Source organism: Scyliorhinus torazame, chromosome 14 (genome assembly GCF_047496885.1).
Source record: "Scyliorhinus torazame isolate Kashiwa2021f chromosome 14, sScyTor2.1, whole genome shotgun sequence".
NCBI classification, from domain to species: domain Eukaryota; kingdom Metazoa; phylum Chordata; class Chondrichthyes; order Carcharhiniformes; family Scyliorhinidae; genus Scyliorhinus; species Scyliorhinus torazame.
Window position 1 is genome coordinate 115,612,864 of NC_092720.1, and position 19,981 is coordinate 115,632,844.

General features: G+C 46.4%; 1 protein-coding gene across 1 annotated transcript in view; it reads right to left on the minus strand.

Annotated features, from left to right (window-relative positions):
- Nucleotides 1-9,606: 9,606 nt before the first annotated feature.
- LOC140389968 (heparan-sulfate 6-O-sulfotransferase 1-like) overlaps nt 9,607-19,981 on the minus strand; it is a 348,935-nt gene continuing 338,560 nt past the window's right edge. The window contains exon 2 of the mRNA XM_072474686.1: nt 9,607-13,428. Coding sequence (XP_072330787.1) covers nt 12,723-13,428 — 706 coding nt within the window. The 3' untranslated portion in view covers nt 9,607-12,722. The remainder of the gene's footprint in view (nt 13,429-19,981) is intronic.

Sequence of the window (19,981 nt, forward strand, 5' to 3'; positions counted from 1 at the left end):
CTCTAACTTTGGTGGATTAAGTAGAAATGTGATGCTGCTGTTTTGAAATCTTGTATTGTACACAAGTTCTTTTTGATATTTGCCAGCAGCATGAGAGTAGCTCAGATAGTGTTAGTTAGATATTCATTTGAGCGGAACAGTGAAATGTTTTATAATGACCAGTTAGAAATTATGAATGTATGATGTGTTCATAAAAATGTTAGGTAAACGCTCCAAAAACATAGGACAGAGTAGTGTAGAACCTGTCCTTGACCAAGGGTAACCGGCACACCAGGGATGGATAAGGGATCAACAGTGTGACCCACCATGCTTCGTGTTCAGGATCAAGAGGACGGGATGTAGCCACCTCAGATGGCCACCTGCAAAGGACCATGGGAATTATGGACAACCCAGGACTCAGACAGACTCAGAGCTTGTGTGTGTATTTGCAACCCAGATAGCTCGATGCGATCAAAACCCCCGCTCGTTTGCATTTTAATGGCCCCTTTCCCCAGAACAAAAGAACTGTACTCAGGTAACCGATACAGATACAGACTAATCGGCGCCACTCCCTTTACTCAGGGACTCCAAACAGCCATGGTCAATGACCGCTAAGGACACGCCCAGCCATCAATGCACCCGGCATTTTATTGGCCAAAATCGAAGGCAGTGGTCCTATACGTAAGCAAAAAGCGAGCCAGTGTCGTGTCCATTGATCCGGAAGACTGCTTCTTTAGGCCTATTTTGAATGTCTGCACTGCGCGCTCTGCCAACCCATTTGAAGCCGGGTGGTAAGGGGCAGTGCGGATATGGTGTATGCCGTTCATCTTCATGAACCTCGCAAACTCCTCACTCGTGAATGGAGTGCCGTTATCCGTGACCAGCACCTCGGGGAGGCCATGCGTACTAAAAGACAAACGCATCTTTTCAATTGTTGCGCAGGACGTTATCCCCTGCATTTTATGCACCTCTAGCCATTTAGACTGGGCGTCGATTAATAGAAGGAACATGGATCCTTGAAAAGGGCCTGCGAAATCTGCATGCAAGCATGCCCAAGGCTGCCCTGGCCATTCCCAGTGATGTAGGGGCGTTCCTGGCAAATGGAGCAGTTTTGGGCCACCTTCTCAATGTCGGTGTCGAGGCCTGGCCACCAGACATAACTCCGGGCCAACATTTTCATTTTGGTTACACCTGGATGCTCATTGTGCAATTCTTTTAGTATCAGCTCCTGGCCTTTTTCCGGGACAATCACACGCGTCCCTCACAAGAGGATGCCGTCTTCCACGCTGAATTCGGACAGCTTGGAGGAAAATGCCCGCAACTCGCCTTGGAGCTGTCTATGCTGCCCACCATACAGGACTATGTGCCGAACCTTTGACAGGGCTGGCTCCGTCTGGGTCCACTCACGGATCTATGATGCCGTGACAGGCAAGGTATCCATAAAATGTAGTGTTGCAACCACCTCACCGGTCGTGGGAGTCGACATGGGGCCGGTCGATAAAGGCAATCTGCTCAGTGCGTCGGCATTTGCTATCTGCGTTCCTGGTTTGTGCTCCAGAGAATACTCGTATGCAGCAAGCAACAAAGCCCAGCGCTGGATCCGTGCGGAAGCAATGGGCGGTATTGGCTTATCCTCTCTGAAAAGTCCCAGCAGAGGCTTATGATCAGTCACGATAGTGAAATGGCAGCCATACACGTACTGGTGGAAGCGTTTCACCGCAAAAAACACTGCCAGGCCCTCCTTCTCGATCTGCGCGTACCTTTTCTCCACTGCAGTCAATGTGCGGGAGGCGAAAGCTATCGGTCGCTCGGCCCAGTTCTCCATCTTGTGGGACAGGACGGCCCCAATACCATACGGGGATGCATCACATGTGACGAGCAAAACCTTGCCAGGATCATAGTGGGTTAGTAACCCAGACGACGACAATTGTTGCTTTACCTGCCGGAAAGCGGTTTCTTGCGGCTGACCCCAAACCCAGGTGTGATTTTTCTTTAGCAGAAGGTGCAACGGGGTCAGCGTAGTTGCCAGATTGGGGAGGAACTTCCCGTAATAGTTTACGAGACCGAGAAAAGAACGAAGATGCGAAGTGTCAGTCGGGGCGGGGGCCTGTTGAATCGCACGCACCTTCTCTGCGACGGGGTGCAAACCTTCGCGGTCCACCCGATAACCTAGGGAGACTACTTCCTTCGCCTGAAATACGCACTTTGTGCGACGTAAACGGACTCGAGCCTCCGAAAAGCGTCTAAGGACAGCCTCCAGATTTTTCAAATGTTCCTGCTCCGACGTCCCTGTAATCAAAACGTCATCTAAGTAGACAGCAACACGTGGTAAACGTCTCAAAATGCCCTCCATAACACGTTGAAAAATAGCGCAGGCAGAGGATACTCCAAAGGGCAACCGTGTACATTCATACAGGCCCCGGTCTGTATTAACCGTTACATATGGTCGGGAGGCAAGGTCCAGCTCCAACTGTAGGTAGGTGTGACTCATATTTAATTTTGTGAAGGAGAGTCTGCCTGCAAGCTTCGCGTAGAGATCCTCTATGCGAGGCATTGGATATCGGTCGAGTCGGGAAGCCGTATTCACTGTAAGTTTATAGTCGCCACACTAGCGAACTGTGGCATCTGGCTTCATTACAGGTACAATTGGTGCTGCCCAGTCAGCAAAACAGACGGGCCTGATAATACCCAAACTCTCCAAACGAGTGAGCTGCCCTTCTACCTTCTCGAGCAAGGCGTAAGGCATCGGGCGCACCCGGAAATAGCGCGGCGTGGCTCCTGGTTCGACTTGGATATGGGCTACGGCCCCTTTTTTTTCCCCAAACCAGGCTGGAATACATCTGGGTATCATCCTAGCACCTCAGTCAACCCTTCAGAAACTGTTTGGAGGATGTGCTGCCATTGCAACCGCAAATGGCTCAACCAGTCCCGACCCAACAGGCTGGGCCCATGGCCGCGCACCACGATAAGTGGGAAACGCCCCTCCGGGCGTCCATAAACAACAGGGGTCATTGTAGTTCCTGCAATGTCTAGTTTTTCCCCCGTGTAGGAGGCAACCTGGCCTGTGTGTAGGTTAATGTAAGGGTCTGTATACCCTGCTTGATGCGGTCGAATGTCCTCTGGGCGATCACGGAGACCGCTGCGCCAGTGTCCAACTCCATCTCAAGCGGGTGACCATTGACCCGTACTGTCACCTTAATGGGGGCCACACGGGGAGCTGCCACACAATGCAGCTGCAGGCAGTCATCCTCAGTCTCCACGTCCTCAGGAGTGGTCGCCGCAGGTTCATCCACATGGAAGGTACGGCCCCTGGGCTGGTCCCAGTTTCGGTCGGAACGACGGCGCCTCTGATGCCCCAGGACCGGCGTCCGCGACGGGGTCGGCGCCTACAAGTCTGACACGGACATGGCTCCTCATCCATTGGTTCTGGAGAAGGCTCCCTTCGGGGAGGAATGTCCGACGGCCACTGACGTCGGTCCGGACGTCGCCTCACCCAAGGTACCGCAGGAGTGCGGGGGGACATTTTCGGACGGAAGGGGTTGCGCCCCAAGGCATGGATACCCTCCTTACCAGAGCCCAACCACGCAGGGGTCTCTAATAGCTTGGGAGACCCCCATCCCCAGGTGCCATTACGCCTGGTCCACGTTTGTGAAAATCAGTGCTAAATGGCACTCTGCTGAGATCTCCCAGGCACAGCTGTTAGATCCTGGGCGCTGGGAGAATATGGTTTACTTAAATATGTTAATCTGGATCTCGTCCAGTGAAATCTCGCAAGATGTTTCGAGCATTGCAAACCTCTCGCGAGGTTAAACGGCCTTGTCGCATCACCACTAAATCAAGCTTATGGTCTGTGAATGTGTGGAAGGCAGGAAAGATTAAATGACAAAAAGAATGATAGGGCAAGGCAAATCGGGGGTGACAGTGGAGTAAAGAAAGAAATGATCAGGTAGGGTGGCACATAATTTTGTATTAACAGGCAGTATTCTGTGCGGAGTCTTCACTTTATCCCTGTGTCTGTGTGGGTTTCCTCCGGGTGCTCCAGTTTCCTCCGTCAGGTCCCGAAAGACGTGCTGTTCGGTAAATTGGATATTCTGAATTCTCCCTCTGTGTACCCGAACAGGCGCCGGAATGTGGCGATTGGGGGCTTTTCACAGTAACTTCATTGCAGTGGTAATGTAAGCCTACTTGTGACAATAAAGATTATTACTATTACTGTTCCTATTACTATTAATGTGAAAACTCCACACGGACAGTGAACCAGGGCCAGAATCAAACCCGGGTCCTCAATGCTGTAGGCCACAGTGCTAACCACTGCGCCACCAGCCGCCCTCAATTAGTGATGTCAAGAGTAACCTGCAGTCAGGCCCCAGTAACCAAGGTTTCTTTGAAAAAACGAAACGCAGCCATGATTGCACTTTTTATTCACTGAAACAGCACAGTACTAGGGAGCTTAGAGGGTCATTGATGGCATGGACAGGTGTCCCTCGACACAACCATTCTCTGTTGTCTTCCTTGAGGGTTAAATGGACAAAGTATCTGACAGGAGAGATGAGCTGTTCCTGGCATCTGCCTAGCGACATAAAGAGGGTCAGCCTGGAGTTACCGCCAAAGGACATCAGGGGAAGGGCGGCATGATGGCCCTTAATTGGAAACAATTGCCCCTTAATTGGAAATAAAAGAATTAGAATTCGAAATTTATTTTTATAAAGGTCATCTGGGGAGTCACTAGGAGGGAGTACATCCAGTACAGAAAATGATTCAATGGCCTGATAATGCCCCACCTGAATATGCACCAATTGAGCAGAGTACCCATAGTTTTGCTTATCTCTGTCAAATCACATGTATTGCTGAATCGTCAATGACATTAGAACATGGAATGCAATGGAACAGGTGACATCAATAAGGAGTCAGCTGAGGGAGTGCAGCCTATTCATAAATCTTTCCCTCTTCATCTAGGAAGAGAGTGCATAACTGACAGGAAATGTTCGAATGGGTGACGCTGTGCTGTAGCTCCATAAACTGTCTCTAACAGAAGTGCTGGAGATCACAAGGATCAAATTAGGCCGTAGGTCCATACACTGACACCCCAATGGCAGCTGCAGTGCTGGAGATTGTGAGGGTGCCATTACTGATGGCCATGGCTGTTGGGGAGACAGGAGGTCCTTGAGAGAAGGGTCATTTGTTCGCTCCATCTTCAGGTGAAGGGCATTTAAAAAAAATTATTATTACAGGATGTGGGCTTCACTGGCTAGGCCAGCATTTGTTGGCCATCCCTAATTGCCCTTGCGAAGGTGGTGGTGAGCTGCCTTCTTGAAGTGGTAGTGGCCCTGGGTTTGGAAGGTGCTGTCTAAGAAGCCTTGGTGAGCTCCTGCAGTGCATCTTGTAGGTGGTACACACTGCTGTTAGTGTGCGTCGGTGGTGGAGGGAGTGAATGTTTGTGGAAGGGGTTCCAGTCAAGAGGGCTGCTTTGTCCTGGATGGTGTTGAGTGTTATGAGAGTTGAGCTGCACTCAATCAGGCAAGTGGGAGTATTCCATCAAGACTTGTGCCTTGTAGGACGGGCTTTGGGGAGTCAGGTGAGTGACTCCAACTAGTGAAGAGTTTTCCCCAATTCCCATGGACTCCAGTTTTGCTCTGGCTCCTTGATGCCACACTCGATCAAATGCTGCTTTGATGGCAAGGGCAGTCACTCTTACTTCACCTCTGGAGTTCAGCAGTGATGCTAGGGACCTCTGTAGGATGCAAATGCTTCTGCCTTGTTTTTTGCACTGATACTCTGGGCTCTTCCATCATGGAAGATGGGGATATTTGTGGAGCCTGCTCCTCAGTGAGTTGCTTCATTGTCCACCGCCATTCACGACTGGATGTGGTGTTACTGCAGAGCTTGATCTGATCCATAGGTTATGGGAACACATATGAAAATGAAATGAAATGAAAATCGCTAATTGTCACAAGTAGGCTTCAATGAAGTTACTGTGAAAAGCCCCTAGTCACCACATTCCAGCGCCTGTTCGGGGAGTCTGGTACGGGAATTGAACTGTGCTGCTGGCCTGCTTTAAAAGCCAGCGATTTAGCCCAGTGTGCTAAACCAGGTTAGGTGGATTGGCTATGCTAAATTGCCCTTAGTGTTGAAAAAAAGGTTAGGTAGGTTAGTGGGTTATGGGGATAGGGTGGAGGTATTGGAATTAAGTGGGGTGCTCTTTCCAAGAGCCAGTGCAGACTCGATGGGCCGAATGGCTTCCTACTGCACTGCAAATTCTATGTTCTATGTTCTAATATGGAGGAATACCAATTCATCAGCTGGTGGTAGATGGTACATGGTAATCAGCAGGAAGTTTCCTTGCCCATGTTTGACCTGAAGCTATGAGACTTCATGGGGTCCGGAGTGATGTTGAGGACTCCCAGGACTCCCTCCAGACTGTATACCGCTGTGCCGTTGTCGTTACTGGTATGGTGATAGTGGTGTCTGGTGCATTATCTGCAAGATATGATTCCGTGAGGATGACTATGTCAGGCTGTTGCTTCTCTAGTCTGTGAGACAGCTCTCCCAATTTTGGCACAAGCCCCCAGATGTTAGTAAGGAGGGTCGACAAGGTGGGGTTTGCCATTGTAATTTCCAGTGCCTAGGTTGATGCCGGGAGGTCCGTCCAGTTCCTTTCTTTTTTATCGACTTTATAGCTGTTTGATACAAGTGAGTGGCTTGCCTGGCCATTTCAGAGGGCATTGAAGAGTCAACCACATTGCTGAGGATCTGGAGTCACATGTAATCACAGGTTAAGGATGGCAGATTTCCTTCCTTAAAGGACATTCGTGAGCCAGATGTTTTTTTTTTAACTACTGTTGACAATTGTCTCACGGTCATCATTGGTGGGATTTGAACCCGGGTCACCAAAATATTACCGAGTCTCCGGATCACCAGTCCGCTGATAATACTTGTGAAGGTTACTCCTGCAGTCCTATAGCCATCACCTGTGGGTTTGGTTGTGCTGTGGAGCCTGCTGAGTAGCCCACGTTACCATCACCACCTCTGTGCTCTTCACAGGACCGGTTGTGGAGCGGGAGCAAAATGTATCAGCCCAGTTCATACAATCATAGAATCCTTTCAGTGCAGAAGAGGCCATTTGGCCCATCCAGTCTGCACCAACACTCCACAGGCCCAATCCCCTGCCCTATCCTCGTAATCACACCTAAGGGCAATTTAGCATCGCCAAGCCACCTAACCTGCACATCTTTGGACTGTGGGAAGAAACCGTAGCACCCCAGAGGAACCAATGTACACTCGGGAAGAATGTGCAAATGCCACAGTCACCTGAGGTTGGAATCGAACCCGGGTCTGTGGCGCTATGTGGCAGCAGTGCTAACCACTGTGCCACCATTTGTGCTGATGAGAATTAGAAAATTGATGCCGGTCACGGAAACCAACAGCAGGAATGGCCAACGCCAACTGGGCAAGCTTGGCAGGTCTCCTTACACAGGCGATTGGCAGGCAAGCGGTTCCCTCATTAATGCACCCTTTTGACTGATTGGAAGGCTCCTCACAAGGTGTAACAATCCCCGCTGTCCCTCCCTCCCTCCCTCAAATGGCCTCCCTAACCCCGGCAACCCCTACCCCCCCAAACCCTTTCCAAGTCCCAAACCAGTGCAGGACAGGCAATGGCTACTGCTTCCAGTGGCGTCGGTGGCACAGGCGAGCTGCCAGTCTCTGCTTGGCCAGAAACTCAGGGTGAGAACCACAGTGCTTCGTAAAATCCAGCCCAAAGAGTGAGACTGCCATGGACCATTCTGTGTGACTGCTAACGCAGAGATGCTTGGAGTGAATGCCCACCACGTCCCAGCCAGTTGCCTCAACCAGCATGCAAGGGCATCATGAAATGTCTGCGGCATTCAAAGATGCTGCTAAGAATGGCACTCAAGAAGCAACAGTTGTCATCTCTCACCTCCTCAGCTCTTCTGGATCGTCCCGTGACCAAGACTGACCCTGCAATGTATTTCCATCAAATATCTGCAGTAGGCTCAAAAATTACATAAATAATATGCCAATGGTGTAGATCCTTGGGGATAATAGTCAGAAAGTCAGATTTTTCTCCAAGCATGTGGCTCTCACCACAGGTTATAAAAAGAGACAGGAGAGAATCGAGAGAAAGATGTGTGTTCAGGGTTGGGATGGGGCGGGAGGGGGTGTCAATGGAAGTTTGGCCCATGGGTATCTAGACGAGATTGACATGTCAGAGGCGCTGGTCAGATGATCTTGATAGTAGTGCAAAGATGCCCATCAGCTTCTTGCAATTATTGATGGAAGTGAGGACGGAGGAGATAGTGCAGATGGGGTTAAGAAAATGCTTTGCAGTAGAGAAAAATCTGGAGGTTATCTTTGGATTCCTGAATGATCCTGGAACAGCAAGCAGTTTTAGAAGACTAGAGCAGGACCCGATTGCGCTTTATGTGGTCCAGGCAGATCAGATGGTGCATAGCTAAATAAATTGTTTGCCATATACTTTCATGTCTGCAGCCCTTGGACGTAAGTTGGGAGGGGGTCTGTCACGCATTTTCCCACTCAAATTGAGTGAGTGACAAATGCATGGCAGATGAAGAATAATGTGGATAAAAGAAAGGATATACCCGTCATACAGAATGTTGCGGTAAAGGTTCACCAGACTGATTCCTGGGATGGCAGGATTGTAATATGAGAAGGGGTTGTGTCGACTGGGCCTGTATTCACTGGAATTTTAAAAAATGAGATGGGGATTTAATTGAAACACACAAAATTCTGACAGTACTGGACAGATTGGATGCAGGGTGATGTTTTCTCTGACTGGATGGTCTGGAACAAGGAATCACAGTCTCAGGATACGGCGTTGGCCATTTAGGACCCAAGATGAGGAGAAACTGTGAAATTCTCTACCACAGAAGGCTGTGGAGGCCAGTCACTGAATATATTTAAGATGGAAATAGATTTCTAGACTGGCAAGGCCGTAAAACCCCAGCCATAGTAATCAAAACACATGCAATTGACCAGTTTTACAGATTTATAACACAGAATCAAGTTTAGAAATTGTTTATGAATGGAAAAGCACGTTATGCCTCGGTATCTTTATAACATTTCCATATAGTAGTTCAAACTGTTTATTCTTGGTCATTGACACGCACTGTCCCCAACAAGGATTGTGACAAGATTTTTTGTACTTTTAAAATTAAGCCATCGTCTTGGTCAGCAATGCATTTCAGGGGCGGTGTCATTTATAAAATATCTCAGGTGGTGAGTCTAACGTTGGAGATGGCACTGCCAGGAAGAAGGAGAAGAGAAAGGCCTGAGAGCAAATGGAAAGGGGCAGTGGTGAGACGCTTAACTCCAACTGGACTGGATGAGGAATGGGTGACCGACAGGAGGAGATGGAGAAGAGTGATCAACCAATATTGTGGTGATCCCATGTAAAATGATAGGAGAAAAAGGGGAAGAATAGAAAGAGAACACGGTGGAAAAGGCAGTAAGAGGTGGACGAAGAGCCCTAATTATATAATACTGACATGTAAATGGGCACCCTGATGGAATTAGTGACAAGAAATGTCAACACTGTGGAAAATGTTAAGTGTGCGATTTATGTTTGATAACAGTGACATAGACGGCAAAGCCATTTAAACATATTCATTTATTTTTATCCATTTATTTCTCAGTGACATATATCAAAACATGTTAAAATTTTCACCCGAAACGAAAGTCGGTCACTCCCAGTGAGCAACAGCTGGCAGGTCTGTTGGGAGCACGATTACATAGCTGCATTACCAATCGCATCTGCCACTACAAGTTATTCGTCTTTGATTTAATCTAACAGTAACATATGAAACCTGCAACTGTTCCAGAAACAAAGCCTGCCCGAGGACTCGCTACCAAGTTGACACCTCCCCTTTAAGTGTTCGAATTTGGTGCCTTGGGGGGGGGGGGGGAATAATTGCACTGAATTGTCACTGGTTCCTTCATTTGCAGTAAACCAGAGAGACGTCATATATATATGGCTTTGCAGCAGAAAGAGACTTGGCTCCCAAAACATTACTGCATTTCTTGGAACCAAGTGCACCCAGGCAAAATGGTTAACTTTGAAGGTTTAATAAGCACAACAGAAAAACAAATCCTGAGCAGTCCCTCGTACTGCACTTCCAACTTTTTGGGATTTGGTTGGGGGAGGGGGGGGGGGGGGGAACCTTCTCAACATCAATAACAATAGAGCAAAAGCAAATAATAACTTCGGAATTCAAAAGCAGCAATATTTATACCCAGATTATGCATATGTTGCATTTATAAGTGTAGACCGTTAGAGATGATGACTTCGCCTGAAGTCTCCAGAGAGAAAGTGGTTGTCACTTGTCATCACCGAGTAGCAGCCTACTCAACTATCTCTCTGTTATTTTTGAATATAACAAATAACTTATTACCCCAAATTTGGAATATTTTACATCTCTATGACCGCCATATTTGAAAGAAAGGAAGCCGTAACAATTCAGTAACCACCACACAGATGGTGACCACATTTCTTTTCGAAATTTTCTCTGAAATAAGAGAAAAGGTGTGTGTGTGTGCGCTGTGTGCCTATGGTTGCACATGTTGGAGGATGTAGTGGTGTACCACAAATTACGCCCAACCAATTTGGGTGGACTGCACTGAAATTGGTACTTAGGAATGACCCACGATCATGAGTAATCAAAAGGGGGAAGGGAAGAAAAGATGATGATTTCCTTATTCTCCAAACTATAAAATGTGCTATGGCTTTATCATACTTAAAATTGGTCAAGCTAACAAAGATTGCATCCCTCACAAAAAAAAACTCAACCTTCCATAATCTGGGGAGGCATGTGGTGCAGTGGTTAGCACTAGGACTGCAGTGCTGGGGACCCGGGGTCGAATCCCGGCCCTGGGTCACTGTGTGGAGTTTGCACATTCTTCCCATGACTGCATGGGTTTCACCCCACAACCCAAAGATGTGCAGGTTAGGTGGATTGGCCACGCTAAATTGCCCCATAATTGGAAAAAAATAATAATTGGGTACTCGAAATTTGAAAAAAAAATTTCCATAATCAATCAAATTTGGTGATGGATCCTGAAGAAAGTACCATATTGCGATGCTGGAAGTCAGCTTTTGAGGTACCAAGTTTGAGAATGATCAACTTAAAAAATCCTAACTGAGAAAATGGCTTTGATATTCTATTCTGCTAGGCCACATTTCCATGATATAGAAACAATTGGTGTGCAAAGCTTCTATCAGATTAAGGTTATGGAGGAAGATGGCCAGCTCTATAGGACTTCAAATTAATCTAAAAATGGCCGCTTCTGTAAAGAAATGAACCATGTGTTGTTGGATGTCTTTCAGGAAAATTAAAATTGAGTCCAGACTGGTGTCTGACATAAACAGATGGAAACAGAGTGGTATCCAATGTCGAGGTGAAGAGATACAGGACCTACAATGGCCTATTTGCCCTTCTGACTTCTGATAGGACTATATGAGCTATTATAGAATGGCTGAGAACGTTATAGAAGCTAAGGTATAATATTCATTCTTTAAAATCTTTTTTGTCAGTACTCTCAAGATGAATAGCAAGGGAATTCCCAATACCACGTAGGATTGTGATAATTGAAAAAAAATACAATAATCTTTTGTTAAATTTCCCAGGTGAAATGGCTCAACACACTAGGTTTCTGTAACAACAGGCTCAGATCAGATGAGTATGTGCACAACTGCAACATGGCGTTAACTAATTAAACACAGAGCATTTGAACATGACCATTGATAATTGAACTAGGCTCAGGGACAAAGTCAGCGTCTCTAAGCCATGCAGATCGAGAAGGTCCAAAAGTTCGATCCCTAGTCTGTGCTGAGTTAGCTGATCTCATCTAAGGCAGCAGCAAGGTCTCTACAATTGGCCACGACGCTCCGGGTTTAAGAAATGGGGAACAAAATGGGCCGGTTTCCCACTCCTGCTTAATATACGGTGACCTCTGCGGATTGGATCAGGCTTGGCTAATATGTCCCTTCGTAGTTGGAGAATCGGCCTGCATTCACATCAAGGATCACCCTTGAGTAACAATCATTCAGATGAGGTACTGGAAGGCACCCGATTTCCGTGGAACCATATCCTGGTAAAGGAGTCAAGTCCTTCAGGAGAGGAGCAGGAAAGCAAAGGCAAGAGAATAAAAGGATTGGACTGGCCTAGAGTGGACCGGATTGGACTAGATAGGGAATGCTTACACTCAGTGGTTTACTTGGCCGGTGGCTGTACAAAATCTCAACCCTGAATTTGAAAATATTCAAAACCCTTGAAACCATCCAAAACGAACACAACTGCATTTTGTGTCGAGAATTAAACTGCACTGGTCACTGAATTGACGCAAACACATCCAGTTTCTCATTGCAGGATGTGTTTCCAGGTGCGATAAATGTAGTTGAAAATTTCATTATCCATTGCCAATAGCTCCAAAGACATCTATTGCATGCTGGGTCACAAATTAGTGTCTGTATATCACATGGTTGACCAGCTGCAGTATCCTGACTTGATTCTGCTTCCCGCTCCCTTGTGCACCTGGGTGGTCTATAAAGACCCACTGCTCTGAAGCAAACATCTCTGTTTTACAGATTCCTTTTAAAATTACAGACATAAAAATTTTCTTTCAACCTCCAAGATCCATTATGATCGAGAAGACCAAAAATTCACTCATCTTTATTTTAAGAACATGAGATAAGCTGTAGTCCACCATGGCTACCATTTTTCAATATGGCTCATGTAATCCTCTGTGGGTATGCGTCCCTGTTCTTCCATTTCCTCTTTGGGCAGTTCCTCGGGGATCTTCTGTTGCTGCTGCTCCTCTTGATTCCGTATCCGCCGCTCCATCCTCTCCAATTGCCTCTTGTACTGGAACCGCTGTTGGAAAAGGTCTTTTGCATAGTCATACAGTTGCACGTCAAGGTCGTTGAGCTCCTCAATCCTATGGATCGTCTCATTATTGGTCTCCACACCTGACGCGCGAGTACTGTTGAACTGTATGAAGGGTTTAATGAACTGCAAATGAAAAGTCCGCTCAAACAAGTACTGTGTTTTCCTTTGGAATTCAGTCAAACCAAAGAAAGCCATATCTTTGAGGTTCTTCTTGGCGCTTTCCAAAAGCATCTGGGCCCTCTTCCGCTCGGGAATGAAGGACATGTTGTAGCAGCCCACCAGGCTGAGATCTGCTAGCATCCTCACCTGCCGATTATTAGCCAGGTTGAACGGGCAGTCCATGAATTGCTGAAGTGTGCAGCCTGACCAATCGTTCCCCTCATAGCAAGGTGGCAGCTCCTCGGGCGTTGGTGTCCTCCCATCACACATGTGGAGTGAGGTCTTCCACGTGGCTCCTCGTTGGACATGCCTCCACTCACTGAGATAGCGTGAGACTGGATCTCGTAACATCGTGATGTAATAGAATTTCCTGCAGCAGAAGAAAAAAATACAATAAGTTTCAGTCTCCTTACTAACTGGACAACACTGCAGACCTAATATCCATCTTACCTAGTCTAAATTTCTGTTGCAGCCCTATCATTGATATAATATACACTTTAATCATAATGCTATTTGATCAACGTTAGTACAGAGTATAGATTCAAACTTTCAGACAGCACAAACTTACTTGATGAATTCAGTTGCTTCATTTTAACATCTGATAATTGGATCACAATGTCAAAAACATTGCTCAATTCAGGAGCTTATTGCAATTCTAACAATGACACCAGTCTCTGCTCAGACAAAGGTTAATTTAGATTAAGTGATATCGAATTGGCTGTTCATTAGATATCTTGCTCAATTTCCCTTCCAATTGTCAATGGTCAGGAAAATTGGGCATGCGATATAACAGGTAGGTAAATGGATTGCTCACCTTACACCAACTACTAAAGTTCCAATTATCCCCAAAATGTTTCAATGCCCACAGAATCATAGACTAGGATTTTCGGCTTCTGGTCGTGATGAGCGTGTTTGGCGATGAGAGCGGAAAATATTGTGTGAATAGCCAAATGTGTGTCCCCTCCCCCCGTTAGAGATGCGATGTTCAACATGAGGAACATTATTTGCAATCATTAACATATAATTATCAGGCGCCTACGTCAGAATCATCCCGTTTCCCCTCATTCCTTCCGAAAATCCATTCACGTGACGTGATGGCAAAACCCAACTGGTCTCCCAAGGCATGCACCTGGCAAGTAGACTCACCGGCTTAGTTCAGGTGAGGACTCAAGAGGGGAAGAGGATCATGCCTGGGAAAGTGTCATGGGGCTATGCCGGGGTAGTGCCAGAGTTGGTGCGTGTAGGGGAGTGGGGGGGGGGGGGGGGTGGCAGAGTTCCAGGGCGCACTCATTTGTTCTGGGGCAGCCTTTTAAAAAGGCGGCACAGTCCTCATAGGACTAAGTTGCTGGCAGGGTGGACGAATCAGAGGCCGCCTGCCAGCGATGTGACTTGCCACCCATACCTCGCTGTTTTGTTTTCTATGTGTAGCATGGTGGCACAGTGGTTAGCACTGCTGCCTCACAGTGCCAGGGACCCGGGTTCAATTCCAACCGTGGCTAACTGTCTGTATGGAGTTTGCACATTCTCCCTGTGTCTCCTCCGAGTGCTCCGGTTTACTCCCACAGTCCAAGGATGTGCGGGTTAGGTGGATTGGACATGCTAAATTGCCCCTCAGTGTCCAAAAGACCGGCGGGGTTATGGGGATAGGGCGGAGGCGTGGGCCTAGGTAGGGTACCTTTTCAGAGGGTCAGCGCCAACTCAAGGGCCGAATAGTCTCCTTCTCCACTGTAAGGACTCTATGATTTGTTGGACTATATAGTGGAGGAAGCAGCCAACATGCCATTTTTATCACCCACTATCAGCCTCTGCCGATTTCCTGGAAAATCTTCCCATCTGAACAGAATGATGATACTAGACTTCACTGAACTAATTAACAATGCCACAAGGGGAAGAACAGGTGTCTCGCACTATTATATCTGAGTCACATGATTCGGAGCTCAAGTTCTACTCCAGGGCTTGAGCATAAAAATCAAGACTGACTCTCCAGTACAGTGCTGAGGAAGTGCTGCACTGTTGCGGTTTCCGTCTTTTGGTTGCGGTGTTACACCAGGACCCCAAGTGCCTGCTTGGCTGGATGCAAAATAACCCATTGCACTATTTTGAAGAGTGAGTCTTGAATTGATAATAGAAAACAAAGAGATGGCGGAGGCATTGAATCGGTACTTTGGGTGTGTCTTAACTCCAGAAGACATAGAAAACTTTACAAAGATAATGAAAAATCAAGATGTGATCGGGAGGAAAAAACTTAAACAAGCACCACACCAGGGGAAACTATTAGACCGAAAGGCTGACAAGTTCAGATAGCCTGCATCCTAGGGTCTTAAAAGTGGTTGCGCAATTAGTCGATGCATTCATTATAGTCTTCTAAAATTCCTTAGATTCTAGAAGGGCCCCACTGGATTGGAAATAATCAATTGCAGGCTATTCTCCTCACTATTTACCATCCCACCAACTTTCATATCATCCACAAATGTACCAATCAACCCTCCTACATTCGTATCAAAATCATTCACATAAACCACAAACAGCAAAGGCCACAATATGGATCCCTGTGGGACCCCAGTGCACACAGCCTTCCTGCAACTCAGAGGTTTGTAAGACAGAGATGAAAATATTTTTTTTCTCAGAGGGACATTTGAATTTTCTTCCCCAGATTGTAGTGCAGACTGGGCCTTTAAATTTATTCAAGGTAGAGTCAGGTAGATTTTTGTTAGACAAGGGGGTTGTGGGTGCAGCCAGGAAAGTGAAGCTGAGACCACGGCCAGGTCAGCCAAGGTCTTATTGAATGCTGGAGCAGGTTCATTGACCCAATGGCCTATTCCTGCTTCTAACTCTTATTTTACTATGTGCTATGGAAGATCATAAGACCATTAGTTATAGGAGGAGAATTAGGTCATTGAGGCTACTCCGCCATTCGATCATGGCTGATATGTTTCTCATCCCCATTCACCTGCCTTCACCCCTGATCCTCTAATTCATCAAGAACCTATCTATCCCTGTCTTAAAGACACTCAGTTACTTGGCCAACACATCCTTCTGCGGCAATGGGTTTCACAGATTCACCATCCTCTAGCTGAAGAGATTCCTCCTCATCCCAGTTTTAAAGGATCGTCCCTTCATTCTGAGGCTGTGCCCTCGGGTTCTAGTTTTTACTATTAGTGGAAACATCCTCTCCACGTCCACTCTATCTAGGCCTCTCAGTATTCTGTAAGTTTCAATATGAGCCATCCTCTTCCTTCTAAACCTCAACGAGTACAGGCCCAGAGTCCTCAACCGCTCCTCATAGTGCAAGCCCTTCAATCCGGGGATCATTCTTGCGAACATCCTCTGGATCCACCCCAAGGCCAGCACATCCTTCCCTAGATATGGGGCCCACAATTGCTCACAATATTACAAATGGGATCTGACCAGAGCCTTATACCCTCAACAGTATTTCCCTGCTCTTGTATTCTAGCCCTAGCGAAATGAATGCTAACATTGAATTTACCTTCCTAACTGCCAGCTGAACCTACAAGTTAATCTTAAGAGAATCCTGAACTATGACTCCTAAGTCCCTTTTTGTGCTTCAGATTTCCGAAGCCATTTCTCATTTAGAAAATAGTCCATGCCTCTATTCTACTATCAAAGTGTATCACCTCACATTTTTCCACATTGTATTCCATCTGCCATTTCTTTGCCCATTCTCCTAGCCTGTCCAAATCCTTCTGTAGCCTGCCTGCTTCCTCAACACAACCTGTCCCTCTACATAGCTTTGTATCATCTGTAAACATAGCAAAATTCCCCCAGTTCCTTCTTCCAAGGGCGTGGAATGCCTTGCGTACAACAGTAGTGGACTCGCCAACACTAAGGGCATTCAAATGGTCATTGGATAGACATATGGACGATAAGGGAATAGTGTAGATGGGCTTTAGAGTGGTTTCACAGGTCGGCGCAACATCGTGGGCCGAAGGGCCTGTACTGCGCTGTAATGTTCTATGTTGCTAATGTATATTGTGAATAGTTGTGGTCCCAACACTCCAACACTGACCCCTGCTGAACATCACTAGTCACCAGCTGCCATCCTGAAAAAGACCCTTTATCCCCACTCTCTGCCTTCTGCCAGTCAGCCAATCCTCTATCCATGCCAGTATACTGTCCCTAACACCATGGGCTCTTATCTTATTCAGCAGTCTCCTGTATGGCACCTTGTCAAAGGCCTTCTGGAAATCCAAATAGACCACGTCCACTGGCTCTCCATTGTCTAACTTCCTCGTTACCTCCTCAAAGAGTTCTAACAGATTTGCCAGGCATGACATCCCCTTAGGGAGAGGAGCATGGAGTTATCCACACTAGTATTTATCTCTCAATCAACATCACACACACCAATAAAATAGATTATCTGGTCATTATCACTTTGATGTTTGTGTGCAAATAGTGGCAGCCACGTTTACTACATTACAACGGTGACCACACTTCAAATGGTACTTAATTGGCCATTAAACGCCAGGACAAATCTGATAGTGATGAAAGACGTCATAGGAATGTAAGTTTTTTTAAAAATCCTGTTTGGCTCAGATCTCAACCTCAGCCATGAAGCTGGGATGATGTTGGGTCAGTTCAGACGGGTAGCAACATTGTCGCACTCAGGAGTCCGTGTCAACACATGTTCAAAGAACTTCCACCGGCTCACAAGTTTAAATACTTCTCAAGATTTCATCAAAGAATTTAGAAAATGTGCAAATTCCAGGAATAATTGCTGTCTGTTCCTCTGTGGCTCTTAAGCTCGGCAAACATTTGGGGAATGAGGGCCTGATTTCAGAAGGAATTGCCAGTGATTTAGGCCGCTGCTTCTGTTCGTGAAAACACACAGGCTGCAAAGTCAAAGCCTACAGGCTTTTAAAAAGAAAAATACAGCTGAAAATTAAGCTGATTGTGGCCTATCCCAGAATAAATTGAAATGAAAGCCAAAGTGATTACATAAATAATGCACAATTCATTATCTGTCAAGAGTACTGCATGAATGTAGTTTACCTCATTACTGTCTTTCAAAGGATCAGTGTGTTAGGCCTGCTAGTGGGACAGATATAATCTCCCCACTTCACAGCACATGAATTAACTAGTCTGAACATTCAACTTTTTCTTTCGATTGTGCAAAAGTAACTTAATTCCGATGGACACACCATGGTTCTTTGCTGCTTATAAATTGAAAATTAAGTAAATGTTTATTCAGCAATGTGGCTGTCTGACAACTCATTTTTATCAGATAGCAATAATGTAAGAGGGGCGGTACGGTGGCGCAGTGGTTAGCACTGCTGCCTCACGCCACCGAGGAACCGGGTTCGATCCCGGCCCCTGTCATAATATACACCAGTATATTATGGTGCAGACACACACACTGATGGACATGCAGTGGGACCAATCAGCATACACAACACCGCAGCCAATCACCAGTGAGAGCACACGCACTATAAAAACAGGGGGCAGGAGAGTTCCCGCACATTCTAGTAGCAGCCAGCTCGGAGCGCAGAGCTCACAGCCTGCAACACAGACATTCACCATGTGCTGAGTGCATCACCTGGTTAGGACTAGGCAAGGGTCAACAGTTAAAGCTGGTATTGCATTTACCCACATTTCAAGTATGTTAATATAGTTAACCTTATAATAAAATAGAGTTGCTCCACTTCCAGTGTTGGTGACCTGTTTGGGATCCAGAACACCCAACACATCAGCCCCGTGTCACTGTCAGTGTGGAGTTTGCACATTCTCCCTGTGTCTGCGTGGGTATCACCCTCCCAACGCAAAGATGTGCACGGTAGGTGGATTGGCCACGCTAAATTGACCCTAATTGGAAAAAAGAATTGGGTACTCTAAATTTATTTTAAAAAAGCAATAATGCAAGAAACTCAGAAGGAGCTGGCCTATGGCACCACAATCATTGTGTGGTTTCATACAAAGGAGGCCAACTGGAACACAAGTGAATTGGAAAGAGAACTCGTGACCAGTATCGCTCACCCACTTATGAGGACTAGGCACCTTATATCACTGAAGGGGATCTCTAAAATGCCCCTCAAACAAGATTTGTCCGTTATTATTTCACTTGGTGCAAGTGTGCAAGATTAGAAATTGGAAGGGCAATGGATTTTGCACATTTCATTCAGGCTGCCCAATGGTTCAGTAAGTTAAGGTGACAGGAACAAAAGAGGTAAAAGCTAATGACTGCAGATGCTGGGATCTCAATCAAAAACAGTAAATGTTGGACACTCTCAGCAGGTCTGACAGCCTCTGTGGAGAGAGACCAGAGAGAGAACAAAGAGGTGTTTCTTGATGAAGGAGTGCAGTTTGTGACTTGCAATGAAAACAATCTTGGCGGAGGAGAACCAAAAACCAAAGGAAAAAGCTCTCTTGGGATAGTGAGCAGTGGGGCTGATGCTGCTAACTCTAGTTATACATTATGCAGCAGGAGGGTATAGTGAAATGTCTAAACTAAACGACAAGGAGATTTGTGTCATGCAAACGAATGAAGTAGGGAGGTTGAGGTGCATCACATATTCCTAATTGAATAAACAAGGGTCAAGACTCTTTTAGCTCCCGTATCAATTACAGGTAGCCCTGGAATCTGTGCTGCGACTCCTCCGATGCCAACGTTACAAGGAATTTACAACACAGAACCAGGTCATTCGGCTCAACTATCTATGCTGGTGGTTCTGCTCCCTATGAACCTCCCTGGATCCTTACTTGATCTCACCTGACCAGCATCGTTCTATTTAGGGTGGCACTCTTCACACTTGTGAAGAAATCCATGGTGTGGATTACTTTCCCTTTCCAGATACAGGTGTTAATGCACAGGGATAGCAGTGACAGAAACTGTTGGAGGAAGGGCAATAAACGTGGGAAGATGTTAAAAATTCAAATTGAAATTTGTGCAATCCAAGGATGAAGTGAGG